The 16,305-nt window shown below is 35.7% G+C and overlaps 2 protein-coding genes across 3 annotated transcripts; both read left to right on the forward strand.

The window, feature by feature from the left end:
• Positions 1-1,004: 1,004 nt before the first annotated feature.
• Positions 1,005-5,007, forward strand: LOC111242306. Its single transcript, XM_022784900.1, has 7 exons — positions 1,005-1,146; positions 1,395-1,532; positions 2,417-2,539; positions 2,899-2,982; positions 3,219-3,321; positions 3,393-3,450; positions 3,533-5,007. The coding sequence occupies exons 1-7, from the start codon at positions 1,116-1,118 to the stop codon at positions 4,937-4,939; spliced, it is 1,944 nt and encodes a 647-aa protein (XP_022640621.1). The 5' UTR covers positions 1,005-1,115; the 3' UTR covers positions 4,940-5,007.
• Positions 5,008-5,737: 730 nt separating this feature from the next.
• LOC106772462 lies at positions 5,738-10,303 on the forward strand. Of its 2 annotated transcripts, XM_014658877.2 has the most exons (5): positions 5,738-6,435; positions 6,671-6,940; positions 6,974-8,555; positions 9,137-9,293; positions 9,441-10,303. In XM_014658877.2, exons 2-5 carry the CDS (start codon positions 6,756-6,758, stop codon positions 10,142-10,144), a joined length of 2,628 nt encoding a protein of 875 aa, XP_014514363.1. In that variant the 5' UTR covers positions 5,738-6,435; positions 6,671-6,755; the 3' UTR covers positions 10,145-10,303. The 2 variants fall into 2 exon arrangements, with proteins under 2 accessions (XP_014514363.1, XP_014514361.1); XM_014658875.2 differs by having other exon boundaries at positions 6,671-8,555.
• Positions 10,304-16,305: the final 6,002 nt, after the last annotated feature.

The following is a 16,305-nucleotide window of genomic DNA, read 5'->3' on the forward strand; positions in this document are numbered from 1 at the left end:
ACACTTGTCTACTCCCTCAACTTCACGCTATGAGGTAGGACATTTATCCGACATTATAAGCCTAAAGTAATAGATATTGAAAGCTATTTTTGTGTTAATGGGGAATGTCTTTGACTCAGACTTAGACTTTACAAGAGAAAATTCCTCAGTATATTGAGGGCAAAGAGACAACCAGAGATAAGTGACTGGTTAAAAGTGTGAAAGTGTAGTTCTCGACCCTACATATCGAATCATAACAGAGTTTTGGATCCTACATACCAAAATATAACACATTGTATCTACTAATAAATAAATACTATAGATAATCAAAGTGCCAACTTTATTTTTATCAAATATAGAACCTTTCTTAGTAAAAAAAATGCACACACAATCCTATGTTTTCATTAGTATGTAATGATAACAGGTCAGGTGACTAAATTAAACGAAATTACTCAATACTATTATAAATAAAAAATGATTCTTTGACACGCTTAAATTTTTTACATATATTTGACACTATCGTTTTTTACTTTTTTCTTAAAAAATACAAAATTTTACTATTTTATGACCATTTTACCCTTATATTTTGTGTCACGTGAATGTAAAAGTGTGTCATTATACCATTACACTTAAACAAAAGCATTTTCTCATTTTACTGGGAGAAATAATTTTCCAAATGGGAGAAATAATTTTCCAAATTCAGCAGCAGGGAATAAATTGTGGTTTGATTTCACTTTAATTTATTATCAAGACATTATAATGACTAATGTATCATGACACACATTTACACTTTATTTTAACATAGAATATAAAGATAAAATGGTTATAAAAGTGTAAATTTTTGTTTTTTTTTAAGAAAAAATAGAGTAAAAAGTAAGTAAGAGTGTAAAATATTTAGGTAGGTGAAATAATATTTTTCTTTGAATAAATATAATTCGTAGTATTAATAAGCGTATGAGTTGTTGTAAACTCGTCAAATCCTATAGATAATTTCTACGTATGAAAAGAATGTTAGACGGGTGCGGAACTATGAATCATGTGCCGTTTGGCGCCAAATCCAGTTTCCCATTCTTCTTTTCACTAGCAATTGTGTTGCAGAGCGTGCGACTGGTTCTGTGTAGTTTGCGAGCATTGCAATGAATAAAAGGAAAATTTCTCAAACCAAAGGTTTCTTTCTTCTTCCTTTTCACATTTTCGAATTTTCGTTATTAATTTTCAAATAACCTTTACGATTGCAATCAATACCTAACGATTGGTTCGCTACGAACGATGCGTTTTGCTCCACGTTTTCATGGTTGTGTTCTACAAAAGTCTACGATATTGGAGTTTACTATTTAATCTTAGCTTGCACATTGATATAATAGTAGTTAGAATTAAATAACTTCGTTTAAGTAGGATTTGGAATTCAAGTGCAGGAACAGATCCAAAAACTTCCGAGTTTGCTTTCTTTACGAAATTGAAGAAGGATGCAAGCGATGGATTTCATTTACGTCCACTGCAAAAGGAATCTCGCCAATCATCTAAGAAGACAGAATCCACAGACTATTCCAGAGGTTGGTTGGATTTCAAAGATAATAAATTTGCCTTATGTTCATTTTAGTTTAGACAGATTCTTAGGAATATGACTTAAGTTTAATATGTTTGTGAGAAATGTGTAGTAATCAGAAATCGTTTTCAATGTGAGTTTAGATGAACTTGTTATAAAATTCAATAAATTTATTTTACATGACTTTAGGTAGCAGTGTAAAAAATACGTATAAAAGACCATGGAGGTATTGTTTATTCATAACTTTGGCAGAAATGACATTTGCAGTCGGTTACGATGAAATTGTTTAATGGTTTTACGTAGAATTGATGTGAAAGGTTTATCACGTCTGTAAAGGTGGAAAAGTTTTATTCCTGCTTATCTATAAATAAGCATTATTAAGATTTTTTCTCTCAAAAAGTCCTTATAAAACATGAGGATGTTTTATTCCGCCATAACTTTTCTTAACAATGTTAAATTGTTTCCTCTATTAAAGCCATCTTAATATAATTAAGTTGGGGAATTTCTTATGTATAAGAAGACATTTATTTCATTTCTTTATCACTCTGAAAGTTGAATATTTCTCCTTGTTTTGAAGACGGAGACATTATACATATGCCATCTTCTGTCACAATAGAATAGTCATCGCATTTATTTAAGATTCAAAGTATATTTTGGTTCTTATTTGATATACTAAATTTTAGTTTTAGTCTCTCTAAAATTGGGATTTAGGTCTTAGGTTCCTGTAGTGCTTTCGATCCCTGTCATTGTTATTGATCTGTTAAACAGTAATGCTTCACTAAACAGTGACAAGGCACCTCAACTAAAACTCAAATTTTAGAGGAACTACAACCAAAACTTCAATATTCTATATAGATTAAAAGTGTATTTAAATATTTTATGTATATGCAGAGAAGATGGGTGATGTCAGGATCGGAAGTAATTGCGACAATTCTTCAAGGATCATTGAGTACGTATCAACTGTAAGGACAGACTCATGTTTCTCACCTTCTGTAAAAGCTTGGAATAAATCAGGTGCGTATTAGAGGAAAATTCCACGTCATTCTAGCTGCAGAGATACTGATATGTAGGATCATGGTGTTCACAATCAGGATAATTAGGAAAGGAGACACTTTCCACTTGTAAAGAAATGTTCCTCGTTCTGGAAAACTTTGATTATTTCTTCTCATTATATCAATATCTACTCCTCTGCACTCTTATTTGCTTTTTAAGTTAGTATCATGTGGCATTTATATTTTCTCTAATTGGCGATTATGTACTCCAAAATGTTGAAATGTTGGGAAATGCCTTTTTCTCCCGCAATAATTTCATTTTTTAATTCCCTACTAAACAACAATCTGTATCCCAAGATCTTTTAACCGATGGTAACGCAGGCTTGTACTGCATCAGCAACACGCCCAAGGGCTCCCAGGATTATAGTGACAAATTCAAATCCCAGCGAATATTTTCACATGAAGGTTTGATTTTCTTCATTTGGATTGCTTGGTTCCAAGGTATTTGCGGGGTAAAATAATGCATAGGACAGTCTGAACATTTATTCGGTGCCACTGATTTGTAAATTAACCTTCCGATGGTCAAATTTATTACTGTAAAAATATGTTTGTAGTTTAACTGAAGACGCGCAATTTACTTCTCATATTTCAGAATGTGCTGACATAGCTTTTGTAAAACAATTACTGTGTCAATACTTCAGATCAGCATGCGCATGGAGAAGTTTTTGCTACAAAGAGACAAAGATTACGACTGAGTGCTGCAGATGCCTTGTTTACAGACCCAGAGAAGCTCTGTTCAAAAGGGTTAGGCACAGATTCAATATTGATATTAACTGTCCTTTCCCTTTATCATGAATATAATAGGAATTTTTCAGGCATGATATTATTTCCATGCTTCTTAGTCGGCTGTTCCCTACGAGCACTGAAGAAAATGTATGGAATTTTAGCCATTTCTCATTCTATAAATCCATCCAGTGACCTGCATTCCCTTCTCAAGAATGATTTTCTGTGCCAGAAATATGAGGATACACATCCAGGAAAAGAAGCGAATGGTGCAAGATATGATCTACCTGATTCTCGAAAGTCAGATGATCAATTTAAGGAGCAATATCGGATACCAAAAACGAAACTTCTTGGACTTGAATCAAGCCCATACTTGAGAGATCATGTGTTGTCTCCTTCCTTTCTCAGACTAGATGGGAGATTTAATCTGCACTCGAAGTATCCAACCTATGATTCAAACAATTTTCCGCCTCGAATAACGGAACCTGACTGCAAACAAAGTGCAACTCAAAGTTTCGGTGTCGCAACCAAGGGCGATGTAATTCCTGAACCTTTGCTTAACGAAGCAGCAAATGCTACCAGACATGGTTTGCATGATTCTCGAGAGTTAGATGTTCAATTTGCAGAACACCATCAAATACCTAAGAGGAAGCCTCTTGAACTTGAATCAAGTTCATCCTTCAATGATCATTTTCTGTCTCCTGTTTTTCTGCGATCATTTGAGATGATTAACCCTCATGCCGACTTTCAACCTTATCCACTCAACTTTCAACCTCTGCTCAGTATGACAGAAGCTAGAAGCAATTTTGGTGGAACTCCAAGTTTCATTGACAAGAGTGATGTAACCCGAGGGTTTCTGAGTAATAACCAAGATCGTGAAATCTTTACATCCAATCATTTCAAAGAGCTGGGGATACCAGAGAAAGAATCGATTCCTCTTATGGAAAAAGATTTTGACTACACTGCAAATGCGACAAATTTTCCTACCACTTACATGCAATCAAAGCCAAATATGCCCCCTGAATTATCAATTTTAGGCCACCCTGAAGAGCAGACATTACATAATACATTAGATAGATACCACTTTAGTCCCTCATTCTCGCTACTGGACAAATCACAGAACTTCAGTTCAATATTGGATTCTGGTTTCTTAAGATATCAAGAAGTCAAGTTTGGAGGATATGTCTATGAAGACATGGACACAAATTTTAACCACACAGCATTGTCTCTGTCACACAGTAAGCACTACTTTAATGTTCAGGAAAATTGGAAGAATCACGCGTCATGTGATCAAGACAGCATGTTCTTTTCACCATACAAACATTGGGTCGGAAGTACAGTTTCTAGTGCCAACCATCATCATCCTAATCTGGAAACCTGGCTTCCATCTTCACTAGATGAATGTCAGAGGAGCTTATCTCTAACTAGTTCCCATTTAAATTGCCAAAGTTCAAGTTCAAGAACTTTACAATTGTCACAAAGGGAAAGTGTGCCTTCTCTTTTTCAAATTAATGATAATGACGAGCCAGAAATAGATGGTGAAAATCACGAGGAAGTGCTTTATCATTTTAGGAAAAGCTTGATTGAAATATATAACTCTTCTTTTCTCCATATGTCCATGCCCATTTCCTTTGGATGACCGTGACTATGCCAATGAGCATGTTCCATTAGAGTCTAACACCCCAGAATGTTTGATCAAACGTTACCCTGCACATGTTTCTGGTTAATTTCGGACTGTTACGCCATGTGTTTACAAAAAGACACGTCTATCAAACTTCACCTTTTGGTGGAAATTATTGTTGTTACTTTGCTGGATCTTTGATAATTCTGAGCATTAAACGAACCTTGTCTATACTTTTAACTGTACAAATATCTAAAGTGACTGTAAAATCGTGACGTATCCAAAGAACTTTCCCGTGATTCACCAGGAAAAGCAGTACGATTTTTTGGCATTTATCATGTCTGAAATGCTAAACATCAAGAATTGAATTTCACGAATACGTATGTTAAAATTATTAAAAGAGTGTAACAAATTTGTGCAGCTAACATTTATAACCGACTTACTTGCTTTTGTCAAAAAGATTACGAGTTACTCTCGTAACCATTTTTACAAACCACACGTTAAGCAAACCACAAACTTGAATGCAAAATTATCTCTAGCTTCTTTCTTTTGTATTCTTTGGAGTGGTGTTCATGCCACTCCAGATTTCAATTTGGTTACGCTCTTCTTCTCTATGTATGGTATTGATGAAGGCCTACATAAAAGTCTCCGAACCACAAGCCCCACGGCACCGTGTGAGAGTATGGGCACATGAAAAAGGTAGTAGATACTGTTCTCGTTTGCTTTTCTAATTTTCCATAAAGTCCACATCATAAGTGAGATTTATATTATGTTTTGTTTTGTTTGCTTTTCTAATAAAAGGGTCATTTTCAGTCGCATGTGCAACTTGTACGTCACTCATAAATAGAAAACGATATCTGACCGGTTCAGTATTCTTTTCTTTTTTTTTTTTTACCCAACCCTATGATACAAATGTTTTGTTTTCACTCCCCTATAAATTCCTGAGTTTTGTGTACCCTCTGTCGCATTAAAGGTGAGATCAAATAAATCATTTTAATGAAGTCAAACTAACAGAATGTGGAAAATTTTGTGGCCTCAACAGATATGGCTTTTTCTCCCGTTCTGTTGTTTGTTTGCCTGCCCTGTTATTTTAATCCTTTAAAGCAACGCCCTTTAAGATGATCTTCTTTGCGTGTGATACATCTACACTCATTTTCAAAAATATGAAGATAACATCTCAGTGGTTTCCCTGCTATTGGGTCAAGTTTATTCATAAATTAAATATCTTTTTCAAGTGATTTGTATTCTATACCTCAATTGATGACACATTTAATATTTATGTCATCTTTCCTTACAAACTTTAACCGGTCAAGATTTGGAAGAATCAACGATTTTTATTACGTTGGGATTTCTTAGTTATTTGCCTGTTTTGTTAGAGTGGTTAATTTTGTCCCAAACTTTCATTTGATCTTGTCATTTAAATGTAATAAATAGTAGTTTGATGAGAGCGTTTTGCAAAGGGAGTGGATGGAGGATATAGGACAGAATTACGCAAAGGACAGACAGAGTAAGAGGTAGGAACATCAAACCCACATCTCCGCACCTTGCCCATCATTTTTTCTTCTTTGATATACATTTATATCTCCCTTTCCTGTGATCTATAGAGAGATTTCTGTAAATTGTCAGTAGTTTTTGTTTCTTTCCAAGTCGTGTGGAATGGTTGCACTTAAGATTTCTGTAGTTGAAGTGTTTCTCTGCTATTATATTATTCCCATGCATCACCAAATATTCTGGCTATTTGTCTTGCAGCTTCTTCTCTTTCAACAAGTCAATCAGATGGTCGTGATGATGGGATAGAGGATAAGTCACAAAAGTAAATGGAGCACCCATTAAAATGCAGATGCTCATAGACAAAGAAATGTCCAAACAGAAAGACTCCAAGCACTACCTACCAAATGTTGTAGCAAAACTAATGGGGCTTGAAACCCTTCCAAGGGGAGAGCCTAGTTTATCTATGGAGAGAAGCTACAGAAGTGCTTATCCTCAACAAATGAATGCTCCTGTAGGCTTCCCATTCAGGCATTGGCAGCAGGAAGATAGGTTTATGGACAGGGAAATACTTCATGAAGTTCACCCAAGCACAGAACAGGTTGCTTACAAAGAAATGTATGAAATATGGCAGCAATCTCAGAGAGCAAGGCATGATAGAGGAAGATGGAGTGAAGATGTTGATGAGAAAAGAATGGCTCTCATTCGTCAGAAATTCATAGAAGCAAAACATCTGTCAACCGATGAGAGAATGCGTCAATCTAAACAATTTAAAGATGCCTTGGAAGTTCTAAGCTCCAACAGTGATCTCTTAATGAGGTTATTGGATTCTCAAAATGTTTACGAATTTTACTCAAGTCGACGTACTGATACAAAGCGCATTACTCTTATTAAACCTTTGAAGATGGACGATAATGACAAACCAGCCAGAAAGGAGAAAAGAAACAATAGACTAATTAAGAAATCACCAAATGTTGATCAAGCAGCTGGGTGGGAGAACACGAATTCTGGAAACTCTCCAGATAGTCAGAAAGTTGATGAATCCCCAGTTCGAACCACTCGAATTGTGTTGCTGAAACCTAGCCCTGGGAGGACACCTGAGCAAAAGGATGCGGTTTCTCCAACAACAACATCACCACCAAATCTGAGAAGTGGTAATTGCCATCAGGGACCTGAATATGACGATGCAATACAATCCATNAGAGTGGCAAAAGAGATCACACAGCAAATGNATAAGGGTCTGTGGAGCTATCAAAAGGATAAAACTCCACATTATTCTTCAGTGATTTCCAATGGCTATTCTGATGATGAGAGTTCGTTCAACAAATCATATCACGAGTATGCATCAGCAAATTTCAGTGATTTGGAAGCTACGCCAATGTCACCGCTGCCAAGGCTTTCATGGGATTACAATTACATCAATGGCTGTAGCAGTCCTTATTCTACAATGTCCTTGGGTCGCGTGCCTTGCTCCCCTGAGTCATCAGTATGCAGAGAGGCGAAGAAAAGGCTTTCTGAAAGATGGACTATGATGACATCAGATAAGGGTCCTCAAGAACAAACGAAAGTGAGAAGAAACTCTACCTTGGGTGAGATGCTTTCTCTTACCCACATGAAGAAATCTGCAAAATCTGTGGTTGAGAGTATTCAAGAGGACCAAGAACCTGGAAAATCTGTTTCTTGCAGTCATTCTTTCAATGCAGAAATAAGCATTGAGGGCTCTCCTAAAAATCTTCCCAGGTTTTCTGTGCCTGCATCCTCTACTGTCAATGGAACTGAGCTCACAGTTCAAGTTGATGATTCAAAAACTGGCAAATCACAAGCCTCCAGGGCACAGACAAAGTCAAAGAGTAGACCAACATTTAAAGAAAAAGTAGCCAGTCTCTTGTTCTCAAAGAGTAAGAAATCAACCAAGGAAAAGCCAAGTTCTCCTGAATCTAAAGATGAATCCCAACCCGCTCCTATCGTCACTGAAGCATTAGTTCTTCCAGCATATGCACCTGAAGTCCTTAGGGATGATGAGTCTCAAATCATCAATGTGGATAGTTTTGAAGAGTTTTCTCTTGTAGCTCTATGTGAATCATCAGAGAAAACTTCCACAAATTCAGTCGCTAACAGACAAGAAGAAGACATGATTACACTAGAGGTAATGACTGCTATTATTCTGCTAATATCGTCATTTTTTGTTTCATAATGCAAATTTTATTTTGTCGATGGATAATTTGGATGTCAGGAATTTTCTAGGATTACATAGTGCAATGAAAAGTAAAGACTACAGAAAGGAATGTACACCAAATAAACGGAATTAACATTCATATCTGTTTGTGAACTTTGAGTGCTAACTGTTGTTTTAACCTTTATTTATTACGGCCTTGGGGGATAACACCCCTTTTATGATCCACAGGAATTTTTGTGCCTTTTCTTCCCAACTAATTAAATTATTAATTCCTTTAAAATTCTCAACGCACGATGAGGGAATTGAATAAGTATTTTTCCTCTTAAATGGTTGGTATTCATATGCGTTGGAATGATGAAATAAATGAAATGGAAAACCGAAATTATTGTCATTAAAATGTTTGGGTACTTGTGGATAAATAACTTTTCTTAGTAAGTAGATCACAACATCTCATGTCGATGAGATCATAGCATATGATAAATTGAATGCACATATCCTAGTGCCACACTGTATATAAACATATGAAATCCTTTATTTGTTTGTTTTCACAGCCTGGATTGGCAGTGGCAGGGTCCATGATGCTAGAGATTAATTCGAGCCAAAGCCCAGATCAGCCTAGTCCATTCTCAGTGTTACAACCTCCATTTGAAGATGATAACAATAATGTATCTCATGAGTCCTTGGACCGCATGAAGAATGATCAACTTGGTAATAATGTTTAAGCCTTTCTTCTCTCTTTATTAACTCTAGTTCTTATTTCATATGAACCTGAAGAATAGCTTTTAAAAACACGTAAGAGTATTAAATTTATATACTTTTATTATTATCTGAGTGTGAGTTGTTGCGCATGTATAGGATCACAGGTGGAACTGAAGTCCAATTTAATTGACAAATCACCACCTATAGAATCAATAGCTAGGACCCTATCATGGGATGATTCTTGTGCAGAAGTGGCAAGCCCCCATCTATTAAAACCCTTAATGGTTCCTTCCTTGGACTCCAAGATAGAGGAAAAAGAGTGGCTTCTCTTGGTCCACAACCTACTATCAGCAGCTGGACTTGATGACCAGCAGCAATATGACTCGTTTTACACCAGATGGTATTCCCTTGAAAGCCCATTGGACCCATCATTGAGGGACACATTACTCAATGAGAAGGAGCCTCAGCCAATGCACGAGGGCAGAAGAAGGAAGATGAGATCAAATCACAAACTTGTGTTTGATTATATAAATGCTGCACTATTGGAACTTGTTGGTTATGGGTCAGAAAAATGCTTAAAGGGCAGTGGGAACCTAATCCAAGAGAATGCACCGGAATCTACCATGTTGGTGGACCACATTGTGGCCAAAATAAAGGAATTAATGGCAAGTGGGGTGAGGTGTGAGTGGGACAGCAACAGCCTGGTGGTAGAAAATGTTGTCAGAAAAGAGATTGTGCAGATAGGGTGGGTGGACCTTATGAAATTGGAGATAGACGTTTTGGGAAAGGAGATAGAGAGGGACTTGATTCAAGAGCTTGTGGAGAATGCAGTGCTTGATTTTAATTTTCAAATTAAATAAGTATTATTGTAAGTTTATAATCATCCACCTTGCCCTACTTACCCAATCTATTAAATTCTATGCTACCAATAAAGTTGTTGTTATTTGAGATTCATGACTTGTAACTTAATTACCTGAACGCGTCGGATATCAGTATCATGTTGAAAGGCGTTAATCTCAGCGTGAGGTTATTTGAGCAAGTAGATTTGTCCTTACTTACACTTAAAAAATATTTTAACATTGAGGTATAACAGGCTATTTGAACATGTAGGCTTGTCCTTACACTTAGACAATATTAGCACTAGTGTGTAGCATAGACTATTTGAGCACGTAGGTTTCTCGTTGTATTTAGACAAATATTAGCACTGTGTATAACATAACCTATTTGAACACGTAGGCTTTGTAACATCGCAATTGTGAAGTAGCGAATCAAAGATTAAATTTTTTTTTCAACATAATTAAAAATTTCAATAATAGTTAACTTATTACAACTTGAAATTCCAATATGCATAATCCAAATGAAAAATTACGTGTCAACTTAATAATTCAGTGCAATTAAACAAGAAAACTGATTAAACTTTGTAAAACTTCCATTGCTAGTTCCCCTCTCTCAACATCTACACAAATGCAGAAAGAAATATATGCATTCACATTTACTGTAGTATAACACAAACGTTATACAATCATCGGCATACACACAAATATGGGTGAGCTACTACAATAAAAACAAATATGACCGACGATAAAAATCTATAGGAAACGTCAAAAATTCGTCGGTAATGACACTTAATTCGTCAGTAATTACCAAAGGAAAAATCCGTCGGTAAAAATCCGTCGGTGGCGTTCTCCCATGGCAGCGGTGGTGTTCTCCAACAGCAACGGTGGCATTCTCCAATGGCAACGGTGGCACTCTCCAACGGCAGTGGTGACACTCTCAATGACAACGGTGGCACTCTCCAACGACAACAGTGGCGCTCTCCAACAGCAGGGGTGGTGCTCTCCAACAACAGTGGTGGCAGTGTGGGAAGATGGTTGCACGAGAGAGAAAAATGGTTGTAAAGAAGGTGAGAAATGTTTTTGAGATGAAGGGAAAGAGAAAATGACGACACTCATTTGTGAGAGAGAAAAATATAGTCTTCTCTGTGTAGAGAGAGAGAAAAAAAAATGGGCAGAGATTTTGTCGTTTTTTTACTTATGGATTCACCGATGGATTTTGTCTGTCGGTAACTACGATATGCATTACCAACGGATTTACCGACGGAACATATCCGTCAGTAACTGTAAGATGCATTACCGACGGATTTACCGACGGATTTTATCGAAGGATAATATCCGTTGAAGGATAATATCCATCGATAATTACATTTTTACATCCGTCGGTAAACTTTGTCAGTAATGCATCATTTACCGATGAAAATAATTTCGTCGATAATTCCATGTGTTTTTGTATGAAATCAAACGTAAACAATATAAAGTAGCAGAATTGTTGGGGCAAGATTGTTTAGGAAGACTACATTGTCCAGCAACTCAGGTTTTGAGGTTTAACAAAAAACATTAAAAAATATATTAATCACAAGATATGGTGTCTAAACGTTTAGGTATACTAAGGGACTATGCTAGATGAAACATGTGTCTATCACATATAACAATATATCTAGTAAAGATAAATGGTTTTTTAGAGAATAAAATACCTGGAATAAATTTTCTGTCTTGATGAAAGCAACGTCTGATACAATAGAAACATAATCTACGTAAACGTTGAGCTGAACGTTGATGCTTAAAAACTCGACATACAAATGTGGAAAGCCATGAAGCGTCTAACCGAATGTGCTATTTAGGATATCAGAATAATGCATTAAACAATATCAATAGATACACAATTATTTGGTTTCTTAAACATACCTAAAGCATAAGATATAAAGAGCGTCAAATATTATAGAACTTCTAACAAAGCGTCTAATCATTTTTGCGCTTGAAGAAAACAATAAGGCATCTGAACATCAAGTTGTGCTAAAAATCGCTAGACGATATATTTATGCCTAGACGAGGTTATGAAAAAAAAAGGCTTAAAAGATTATACCATAACATACCAAACCCTTTCCCTTTGAACAATGCATTTATCAAGACGTGCTGACATGTGACCAAATGTTTTGAAGACGCAACGTGCTTAAAGGTCATAAACGTTTAAAACATATAATGTTGTACGAAAATGTGTCTCTCTGCTTGCATGCTTTGGTCTTGTTATATGTGCAAGTAATGTAAATACTAAAGCTTTATTCAGAAGCATCGCACAAAGGATATAAAGACGTTGTGAGATAATAAGGCATTCCTAGGATGTTTTCTCAAGCTTTGCACCAAAAATTCATACAACTAAATTTGAATGAAAGCACTGATAAAGCACTATCACATTGTAATATAAACTTGAGTCCGACCTGTTACCTAAAAAGGCCATGAAGTTTAATCCAGAAGTCAACTTTGTATCTAATTGTCATTTCTCAAGGAGGCTATATAAAGAAGATTCACTAAAGAGAAGAATTTATTGAAGTTGAGGAAAGGTGAAAATAAAATAGAGAAAAGGAGAGAGAGAGAGAGAGATTGAGAGAGAGAGCATGCCCAAGAAAGATTATTAAACATTGTCTCTACTCTACCTCAAACATATATTGCCTGATGCTCTTCAACCTTAGAGGAAGAGTCTCATATGTTTACAGATTGTATTGTATTCATGCTATCCTTAAAAGTTATTCAAATTTGTAGTTGCAATCAAACACTAAATATGTTTGTAATAAAATCATTGTATTGATTTAAACGTTTTAATCAAGATAGGATAGTGAATTAGTAGTGGTTTACAATACTCAATTATGTATCAGGAGTGATTATAATACTAACAACAAGAAATGGGTAAACTCATACTAGTTTAGTTGACTAGGGAAGCCATGAGTGGTTTAGAATAATCAACTAGTCAGATAAACTATGGATGCTAGAAGTGATTTAGAATACTCAACTAGTTAGGTTGACTAGAGGAACCATGAGTGGTTTAAGAATAATTATAACTAGGAGTGGGTTAAACTTAATTCTAATCTTGGATAAGATTGATGGAACCCCTTAAGCGTTCTTAAGGGAGACTAGACGTAGCTTAGGTTAAGCGAACAAGTATAAAAATTCTTGAGTCACTACTTATTCTATTTTAAATGTTTTCCTAAATGCTCTATCATATTTGCACACTTCTAACTAATGTTATAGATCATCTAACAACAATAATTGGTGTGTTTCGGTACAAGCAAGCTTGCCTAAATATGGAAGTAGGCTAGAGGAGGCTTGAACTCTCTCTGACCAATGACTTTAAGCAAGGGAAATGGGCTTGAGTAATCTCAATAGCATTTCTCTATTGAATTCTCAAATTTTCTTTTACAAGGGTGTAAGAGTTGAATTTATAGATCCATTCAACCCTCCTTCGTGATCAATTATGCACTTGATCATCGGGCCCTAAACACGGCTCATATGCCATGTGTAATAGCACGAAAAAAAAAATACATGTGTCACATGGGAAAGAAAGCAAAAAGTGTCTTCCAAAACTAGCCACTTGCGATGAGCGTTGGAGGGTTTACGTTGGGCATGGCGTCGTTGGATGAGGGAGATGTGTGTTTGGCGAATCCGTGCATTTCCAAGTGAAATAATGCTTCTTTAGTTCTTCCTTTGGTTTATCTTCCAATCCTTCTTGGATTATTCTAATCATGCTTTGTGTAATGGGTCCTTCGAATGGACTTAAGTCATCATTTCCTCCCTCTTGAAAAGGATTTGTCCTCAAATCTAGAGGATCATCCTTAGCATCAAAATGTTCTAGAAAAAAATGAAGAATAATTATATTAAATATAGCATGAACTCCATAATCATCGGGAAGGTATAACTGATAAGCATTATTGTTGACCTATTTAAGAACTTTGAAAAGACCATCTCCTTAAGGACTAAGTTTAGACTTTCTTTGTTTGAGAAATCTACCTTTTCTTAAATGAAGCCAAACTAAGTCCCCTTCCTTGAAGATTATTTCTTTCCTCCCCTAATTGTGGTATTTTTCATATCTCTCAATTTGTTGTTTGATTTTTGTTTTAACCCGCTCATGAAGATCTTTAATAAAGTGGGACTTGTATACCCCTTCTTTATGAATAAAATCAAAAGAAGTAGGAAGAGGCATCAAATCCATGGGTGTGAGTGTATTCAAACCATATACAACTTCAAAAAGAGATATTTTAGTAGTCCTATGAACTACTATATTGTAAGCAAAATCAACATAAGGAAGATACTCATCCCGAGATTTATTATTACCCTTCAACATTGTGCTCAATAAGGTAGATAAGGTTATATTAACTACTTTTATCAGTCCATCAGTTTGTGGATGACAAGTAGTAGAAAAAGATAACTTACTCCCTAATCTAGACCATAAGGTCTTCCAAAAGTGACTAAGAAATTTGGTATCCCTATTATAAATCATTGTATGAGGTAATCCATGAAGCTTAACTACATCTGGGAAGAACAACATTGCAGTATTGCTAGCATTATCCACTTTGTGGCATGGTATCAAATGGGCCATTTTGTAACATCCCAATAATTATAGTATTAAACTATAATATAGTTATTACATTCTTGATATGATAGAACAATCATAGAAACGAGGAATAAAAGTTTTCCTCAATATACAAACCATCACTCAAATTTTAAACTTAATACAATCCAAACTTAAAACGATTAAAACAAGGATTTTGTCCACAAGAGCTAAACACTAGTCGATCATCCATCTAACGCCTGTTCCACCAGCGTCTCACCACTTTCTGCTCACACCCACCGGATGATCATCGCCGAGAGAAAACACACCACACAACAGTAACCACCAACAACAGATAAAGCAAGGGTGAGCTATTGTAACAAAGTAACATGATATATTTAAATTAATAACATAATATCTAACTTATAAATAAAATCTCTTAATAATACAATAAAGACACCATGATCATCATAAACTCAACCCATTCAAATAATCCTATGAATATCGAACTCTAAACAGGTTCTACACTTGCAGTGGTACTTTACTCAGATACATCATATCCTACTCTGTCCCCCAAAGTGGATCTTCAGATATGGATGCACCTACTTGCTAGCTCATTTATCATATCCTACTTTGTCCTCCCAAACTGGATCTTCGCATATAATTACAAACACTGAAGCTACATCCTTCCTACTCTGTCCAACTTCTCAAGATGGATCTTCGGTAAGGATTTCCCACTCTCTACCACATCCCCATTATGCTCAATTACATAAATTTCACATCGAACATAATATAATACATACAACACAAAAAGTAATGGTAAGCTACTGATGGGCGTCGCAACCCACACAAAACTTAATGTGCAATTTAGAAATGCATTATAGCTAGGAATGACTCCTAGGTCGTCTCTCAAAGACCGATTTTGCGGTTCAAGAATTAAGTCAGACACGAAGTGGGGGGTTATGAAAATGTTGTGGTGAATACAGATGAAAATTAACACAATAAAATTAACACAATCAAACATACTAGATAACATTAAAGTAAATGAAAATGCTAAACCTAACACTGCAATAGACAAATATCGAGACATAATTAAAGTGATTAACATTCAACACTCAATTAAATCTACCTAAAGAAATTAAAATTGCAAAAACTTCTAAATTAAATCCTCGCCATGACATATTAAAAGAAAAGAAAATAAAATTGTGCTTCTCCAAATTAATTTTAACATGTAAAACTAAATGAAATGACCGTGCACCATTTCTAAATTGAAATCAACCCTCTTCATCCCAGGACGTTGCATCTAGCTGTGCACACTCCAGAAAAATTAATTCAGCATTTCCGTGAATCAGCCCGTGACAACTGCACCGTCCTCCGATTTCTTCAATAATTTTCCAGCCCTCCTTTAAAGTGAGTCAGCTGCTACCCTTTGCCTATCTTGACTCTGTGAGCTTCTCTTCATCCCAAAATAAAAATATAAACATTACCAAACTCCAAAATAAAGTTAACTAGAATGTGTCGGCCCTGAACCTTCTAGCCGCTTGAATCAATTTACAATTTAAAATGCAAATTAATGTATGTAAAGGTAAGCAACGCGTGTAAGAGCAAAATAAGGTGCTTTCCAAATTCCATCATCCAGGACGAA

The sequence above is a fragment of the Vigna radiata genome, chromosome 8, assembly GCF_000741045.1.
Source record: "Vigna radiata var. radiata cultivar VC1973A chromosome 8, Vradiata_ver6, whole genome shotgun sequence".
Lineage (NCBI taxonomy): Eukaryota > Viridiplantae > Streptophyta > Magnoliopsida > Fabales > Fabaceae > Vigna > Vigna radiata.